This window comes from Salminus brasiliensis, chromosome 3 (genome assembly GCF_030463535.1).
Source record: "Salminus brasiliensis chromosome 3, fSalBra1.hap2, whole genome shotgun sequence".
NCBI classification, from domain to species: domain Eukaryota; kingdom Metazoa; phylum Chordata; class Actinopteri; order Characiformes; family Bryconidae; genus Salminus; species Salminus brasiliensis.
In genome coordinates, this window is record NC_132880.1 from 4947749 (window position 1) to 4955404 (window position 7656).

The following is a 7656-nucleotide window of genomic DNA, read 5'->3' on the forward strand; positions in this document are numbered from 1 at the left end:
GTGAAATGTGTCCTCCGCATTTAACCCATCTGGTAGTGAACACACACACACACACACACACACACACACACACACACACACACACACACACACACACACACAGAGCGGTGGGCAGCCAACTCCAGCACCCGGGGAGCAGAGAGGGTAAAGGGCCTTGCTCAGGGGCCCAACAGTGGCAGCTTGCTGAGCCCGAGTATCGAACCCACAACCCTGTTATCGATATCCTGGCGCTCTAACCGCTGAGCCACCACTGCCCCCACTGCCGCCACTGAATTATTAATAATTGCATAATCACTATCAAACTATTGTATTGTAATGTCATGTATGTCGCTTAAGGGGGGTGAGCTGAATTATGGGCCTAACTGCAACTCCAGCTGCTGAAGCTCTGGGGTTAAGGACAGTGTGCCAGTTTGCAGTTGAGGGCTAAATGTGTTCAACAGCGCCCCCATGCGGATGCAGGCGTGTTTGGGGAAAGCAGCGTGTCTCAGTGAAATGGTACCGTGTAGGAAGCGTTCACTCTGTAGCAGTGTTAGCAGTGGAGCTTTAGGGGGTCTTTGGTTTCAGTGGGGGGGGGGGGGCTGTGATAAACATGGTGCTCGTGCGTCGTGCGGCTTTTCAGCCATGTGCTCTGAAGAAGGGTGTTCAGGTAGTTCTGAGCAGATCTTACACACATGAAGCTTCACTCTACGTCCATGTGAGTACAGCTCTCTCTCTCTCTCTCTCTCTCTCTCTCTCTCATGGTGAAATACTGTGTCCAGTTAAAGTCTATAGAACTGGTTTCTGATGATCTGTACTGGTAAGCTGGTCTTTCATAGTCAAGGTGATTGAAAACATTGGGATTGGGACAAAACATACCTTATTGTGTTTAGCAAACTGGTCAAACTGGCTGACCAGTACATTGGTCAGACTGGTGAACCACCTTGTCCATGCTGGATGACCAACTTGGTCAAGTTTATGATAATACTGTTGGTGATGCTGACATCCCCTTTACTGAAGAACCCTCCCATGATTCTTCTTAAGGATGTATGGGATCTCCTCAGCATAACATCTGCAGGAAATTCAGGAGATTCAGAGCTGTTCTTTTCTCTGCACCCCCCCCCCCCCCCTTTAAGTGGCCCTACTGTCTAAAGCGGTGCTCCTACTGCAACTTTAACAAGTACATCCCTCGCTCCGTGAACCATGAGCTCATGACCGACAGCCTTCAGAAGGAAACCCAGACACTGCTGCACCTCAGCCAGGTTTCACGGTAGGTGTTTGCAGGTCTTTACACCTTTGTGTAATGGGCTTAGTGGACAGTCCAGCCATTGTCGCCATGAGTAGAGCAGCGCTACTTGTGGAGAGATGAGTCCGGTAGACGTTATTAAGCTGTGTCTGTTTTTCTCCAGAATTACCTCTGTGTTTTTTGGTGGTGGGACCCCCAGCCTGGCTTGGCCCTCCACCATCGCTGCAGTCCTGGACACTGTATCCAAGCATGCACAGCTGTCTGCAGATGCTGAGGTCACTCTAGAGGTGAATCCCACACCTGCTGGGAAAGCCAGGCTCAGGGACTTTGTGGCAGCTGGAGTCAATCGATTTTCCATTGGGATGCAGGTGATTGGTGCACCAATACTTCACTATTCGACTTCTTAAAAAGTGGGATTCCACTACTTTATGGTGCACCCATTTGTCATATAACAATGCAGACAGCCTTAACCGTTATTTCCATGGAAACCTCTCATGAGCCAAAGGTCACCATGCCCAGTGCCTGGTCCCTGACCCCAGTAGTGATCTTTTGGACAAATGCAATCAAATCCTGGCAGCAACATCTAGTGGAAAGGCTTTCCAGAAGAGTACTGGCAGTTGTTCAATTGTTCAACTACATGGACAAAAGTATTGGGACACCAGCTCATTTATTGTTTCTTCCCAAATCAGTTGTATTTAAAAAGAGTTTGATTTTAAAGCATTGCTGTAAGGATTTGATTGCATTCAGCGACAAGAGCATTAGGGAGGTCAGGTTGTTGGATGATCACCACCCCACCTCATCCCAAACTCCCCAACTCGGCCTAAAAGTACTGGATGGAGCACCATCCATCACTCCAGAGAAAACAGTTTCTCCACTGCTCCACAGCTCAATGCTGGGGGGCTTTACACCCTCTAACCTATGCTGGGCATCAGGCAACATGGTGCCAATAGGTTCATATTTATCTGCACCCAGGGCACCCACAAGCTGTCTGTGTGCATTTGCAGATCTGTGTCAGCAGTGGGTGCTACGTAGAGTGGCTACATGTTCATAAGATCATTCATTAAAAGGGGTGTCCACAAACATTTGGATGTATAGGGTGCTCTTGATTTTGGAACAAATGTTGGATAAGTCTGTGTCTTAATACTTTTGGACATTGAGTGTATCCAAAATTATTGTTGTAGTTTATCTAAAATAATTATGCATATTAAAATGATCCAGTATCATCTAATGAAGGATGGTCTTCTCCACGTTAACCTCTTAGTCTTTGGCTCATTACAGATCCAATGCAGACTTGAGAGCATTGCCAGAAAAATGAATGGTCAGGGTTCGGGTACTTGCACACAGTAATGTATATGTATATCTACAGTCTCTGAATGATGCCAATCTGAGGGTGCTGGGGAGGGATCACAGTGCTCAGCAAGCTCTCCGGACACTGTCAGAGGCCAGGACACTTTGCCCCGGACGTGTGTCAGTAGATATCATGTTTGGGCTTCCAGACCAAGGTGTGGATTCATGGCAGAGTGAGCTGGAGGAGGTTCTCTCTGTGTGCGATGACCACGTGTCCCTGTATCAGCTGACCCTGGAGAGGGGAACTCACCTCTTCAAGCAAGTTGAGCTGGGCAGAGTGAACGTGCCTGGTGATGATGTCACAGCCGTTATGTACCAGTCTGCTAGAAGTACTCTTGAGAAGGAGGGCTTTCTTCAGTACGAGGTGTCAAACTTTGCCAGAAATGTAAGTTTTAAGTATGAATGTGATTAATCATATTTAAATAATTCAAATACAAAATTATATTGAAAAAATACCCAATTATCTTCTCAAAATACTCAAATTAAGTTACTTTTATTTGGCAAAATCTCTGAGTAAAGAAGAAAAAATGTCTGTAGGTCTGAAATCCCAAATATTTTTCAAAGCTTAACATCTAAGGGGGCGCCATGATGCTTTGCCATCAGCGGCTGGAGTCTGAGGGAGCACAGCTGGCCATGCTCTCTCCCCTTATCATTCCTAAGCACTGTTGACCGGCACAGCCGCCTATTAGCTGGGGCTTTGGAGCTGCAAACCCGGCGCTTTCCTCAGAGGATGTCAGTTGGAAAAGAGGCGATGGCTGGCTTGTTCATTTAGGCTAATGAGATGTATTGTATTTTGCAGAGTGCTGTTAGCACACACAATACTGGCTACTGGAAAGCACAGCAGTACTTGGGCGTCGGACCTGGTATGTTTATCAAATTGACGTTTTTACTGCAGTTCCTGGCTGGGAATGAGCTTAGCTTTAGAGTGACGTCATCTGTTGTCTTTTAGGAGCACATGGTCGCTTTGTTCCTCATGCCCTGGGAGGGGTTCTGAGAGAGGCGCGCACTCAGACATTAGAGCCAGATGTTTGGATACGTGAAGTCCAGCAGCACGGACATGCAACACGCCGGCGGATACAGCTTGGCCATCTTGAGCTGTGAGGATTGGTCATTCGTAACTTGCATACACACATATACACACATACACACTAACAACTAATGGAACAGTATGTTTTAACATGAATTTGCTGTTGTGGCTTTTTGTAGGTTGGAAGAGGTTTTAGTGATGGGACTACGTATGAATGAAGGAATCTCCCACCAGGTATTTCATCATTTCAACCATTTGATCTCTTTACGTGTCACAAGTATTCAGACACCTCTTCTACCTAGTAAATCAAACTACTTTAAGGTGCACCACTCTGGGATACTCTAGAGAAGCTGCACATGAGCCCAAAGTCACCATGCCCAATTCTAAACATCAGATAGAGGGGTATAAAGCCCCCTAGTTTCAGGCTCTGTGTTTTCTTTTGAGCTCCATCCAGAATCTTTGGGATGAGTTGGAGTGGTGTTTGTCATCCAACATCAGTACCTGACCTCAGAGATGCTCTTGTTGGCTTAATGCAGGCAAGTCCTCACAGCAAGGCCCTGGCATCTAATGTAGAGCTTTCACAGAAGAGTAGAAGCAGTTAGTGCTGCAAGAGAAGACCAGGTGTCCGGTTACTTCTGGACACTTTGTGAGACGAAGGAGCTATGACTGATTTCTGACCCTGCATTCCTGTGTTTGTTTCTTTGTTGAGATAGCACTGGGCAGAGTTCAGTCCAGAAGGGAATTTCCACCAAGTTCTCGGCTGGTCAGAAGATTTCCAGGATCTGCAAAAGAGGGGGCTTCTAGTCCTTGATGACAGGTGACTGAAACTTTAAGGCCACATGCAATACTTCATTTCCAGTCCTGCAGGAGGACCACAGCAATGCACAGTTTAGGCTTCTCCTTGCTTCCAGTGGTCTGAATGTCTGTAAATGTGTCTAGCTTGGATTTTGACTTTTTGCCTGCAGGGGTCTGCGGTGTTCCTGGGAAGGTTTAGCTTTACTGGACAGTATTTTACCCGTGCTGTTGCTGAGGCTGGAGAAGTTCTTCCAGAGACCTGCAGGCTCTGCTGAAACCACCGACAAGACTTGATGGACAGATGAAGACATAACAGAGCCCAGCGAGAGAGGAAGAGAACCTGAAAGTGCTCGTATAGACCGCATCAGGTATCCTGGGAATATAAGGCATATGTCTTGTGTTTTCCCGTTTCTGGAATTCATTCTGACACTGGAATGTGAATAGAAGAGGCACATCCTGGTGCAGGTGACTCCTTTTTTGTTGGAGGTGGACTGGAAGATCAAATCATTTCCATTTGGTATCAGATGCTAGGTGCACATCTTGACTTCACTGAAGTATTTTCCATCCACTCATGTGCTGCTCTGCTGTGCTGGTACCCACCGGCTGTGCAGGTTCTCGTATACCAAGGTTATTTAGGCTATTATATTAGGCTATTTGGAAAAAGATCATGGATTTTTTTTGTTGTTGGTTATTTGTTTCTACAGTTTTGATGGCCATGCACACATGGCAAAGAAACATTGATATAATGCCATCAATAAAGCGTAATTAAGAATTGGCTTAAATGGCTTTTCATTAAACTGTATGATTTAATGAGTGTGACTCAATCGTAACACACCGGACATTGACGCTGGTCTTTGCTGTCCGTGGTGCTGATTTCTGTAATTCTTCTTATCTTAAATAAGCTTTGACTTTGACCACATAAAACTGTTCTTCTGCTCCGGTGTGCTGATATAGTTATAATATCACTAATATAATCGTAGTAGAGATGGGGGGGTGCCATAACAATAGATAGATAGGTAGATAGCAGTAGTAGCAGTAGCAGGAAGGTGGGCAGGTTTGACGCAGGTAGCAGGATAGTCTGGTGGTCAGTCTGGTGGATGGGCAGATGCAATGTGAAAGAAAGAAGAGCTAGTCAAGTCTACAACAGTCTAAAAAATGGCCAGGGAAGGATTTCTACTACATGTTGCAGCATTTCTATGAGGATTTGATTGCATTCAGAGAGACAAGAGCATTAGTGAGGTCAGGAAGTTGAATGATCACCTCCCTACCTCATCCCCAAACCCCCCCAACTCTTCCCAAAAAGTACTAGATGGAGCATCATCCATCATTTCAGAGAACACAGTTTCACTGCTCCACCTCTCAATGCAGGGGGGCTTAATACCCCTCTAGCCCACACCTGGCATTGGGCATCTACTGAGTCAAACAGTAGATAAGTTAACATTACAGCTAGGCATCAAAATATTATGTTTGCATTGATTGTACTTGGATGGATTCCTTCATTCCTTAAAAACAGATGAGGCTGAGGGAAACGTAGGAGTATCAGGAACCACAGGCATTCAACCTAGCTGGAATTACCATGTAAAGCCACTTGGGGGCAGCAAAGCAAAGGGAGGCTCTACTGGCCCATGCTGAGCTCAGCTAAAATTCATATCTCAGCCAATTCACATGGCTCTGTAATCGATGATTATATGATCCGGGATGTATGTGTGCGCAATGCTGGGAATGCTCAATGTGGCAAGAGCTCATGCTTTTCTGTGCTCAGCTTTTCCATACTGGTCCATGATCAAACTAATAAATTCCAGAATTTGGTCAGAACATCCGAGAGAAACAGTTTTCCCAAGTTCCCATTCACTGAGGGTAACTGTTATACGTCATGATGTCACCGTGGTGCAGTTTTAGCCCCACCCCAACCCCATCAACCCCCGATTCTGTCTGCATGTCTCGCTTCGGTGACATCACCCAGCCTTTTGTTGGGAAACAAAGAATTTGGTCAGGAGTCTGTTTTCAGGAAAAATAAAGAAGCTGGGCGGGAAGAGAGAGAGGGCCTGCGTTAAACACACACACACACACACACACACACACACACACAAAAGAATGTTAACCAACTGCTGCCCAGTGCAGGAATCTGGGGAAAGGGAGGGTGAGATGACGTCATGTCCATTAAAAATGCATGCTCCTACCAAAGTGCAGAGAACGCCCTCTTAAACCAATAGGAGCTGTCAGCTCGAGTCAAGGTGACACACCCAGTGCTGCAGGAAAAACACCCTGCCAAACGATCACCTTACACACATGACTTTATACCCAAACCTGTCCAACCAAAGCAGTCTTGAGGGTTCATTTTTTTTATGTGTCTTGGACACAAGACATCGATCCGGTTAAGTAAAAGGAGACCAGTTCTGAAAGTTAAGATGAATAAAGAGAATATGAGCACGGTGGGACACGGTGGGATTGCTCCACAATCTAAGTCTAAAGTCACAAGTCTTTGTTTAAGCTCTGACAGACTCTCACCTTCACCGAGAAGGCCCTGGGCCTTCTGCCACACTGCATCACAAGAGCTGAATGAATGGTGAAGGGGATCGCTCTTGTGCTAACTGCTTTAGAGGTGTCTCAGAGTGTGTTGATGTGTACTGAGAGCTGAGCTGGTCTTTCCAGAAACCAGAAACGCTCACATACTCCAGCTTGATCTACCAGTTATGATCCTCCCATCTTCCAGCAGCAGTGAACACAGCGAAAAATCAGACATACACGTCTGAATCACTGAATCCTGTATTATATTCACTATAACAACATGCATAACTCCATAACTTTGAATCTGCTCATCAAAACGAGTGAATGAATGAATGAATGAATGAGGGGATTAAGCCATTCATAACAAAGTGGTTGAGTTTATTATTATTATTATTATTATTAAGAGCTCATTTTAACCCTTAATTTAACCTTAATTTTATATTAATCAGTTTTGGTCAGTTCAGATGAAAAACACACTATTTTTGAGAGAATGCTGTCAAATATGGGCCTTGACTAGTCAGGACCTTTGGGTCAGACTGTTCAGTTAACAGTGAGCTAAAGTACAGGCAGGTAAAAAATTTGGGCTTATTATTAGGCTTATAGATGTATTTTTGCTTTGTGAAAAACCCCAGAAGTGTGAAAATCCACCAGGATCAGCTGAAACTATTAAAGTTAGAGTTAAGCCTGACTAATTAAAGTTAACCTGACTAATTAGCAGAGAGCCAATTCAGTACAGTGAGGGCAGCTCTAAAAAGTG

At 45.3% G+C, this 7656-nt stretch overlaps 1 protein-coding gene across 1 annotated transcript; it reads left to right on the top strand.

The window, feature by feature from the left end:
• Nucleotides 1-587: 587 nt before the first annotated feature.
• On the top strand, nucleotides 588-5083 carry rsad1 (radical S-adenosyl methionine domain containing 1). Its single transcript, XM_072674581.1, has 9 exons — nucleotides 588-694; nucleotides 1113-1246; nucleotides 1386-1590; nucleotides 2589-2954; nucleotides 3369-3432; nucleotides 3519-3666; nucleotides 3776-3830; nucleotides 4310-4413; nucleotides 4562-5083. Exons 1-9 carry the CDS (start codon nucleotides 590-592, stop codon nucleotides 4683-4685), a joined length of 1305 nt encoding a protein of 434 aa, XP_072530682.1. The 5' UTR covers nucleotides 588-589; the 3' UTR covers nucleotides 4686-5083.
• The last annotated feature ends 2573 nt before the right edge of the window (nucleotides 5084-7656 follow it).

Coding starts and splice junctions, on each gene's coding strand:
- rsad1 (XM_072674581.1), top strand. CDS start 590: ATGGTGCTCGTGCGTCGTGCGGCTTTTCAGCCATGTGCTCTGAAGAAG. Junction 1,591..2,588: donor GATTTTCCATTGGGATGCAG/GTGATTGGTGCA, acceptor GTATATCTACAG/TCTCTGAATGATGCCAATCT. Junction 2,955..3,368: donor TGTCAAACTTTGCCAGAAAT/GTAAGTTTTAAG, acceptor TGTATTTTGCAG/AGTGCTGTTAGCACACACAA.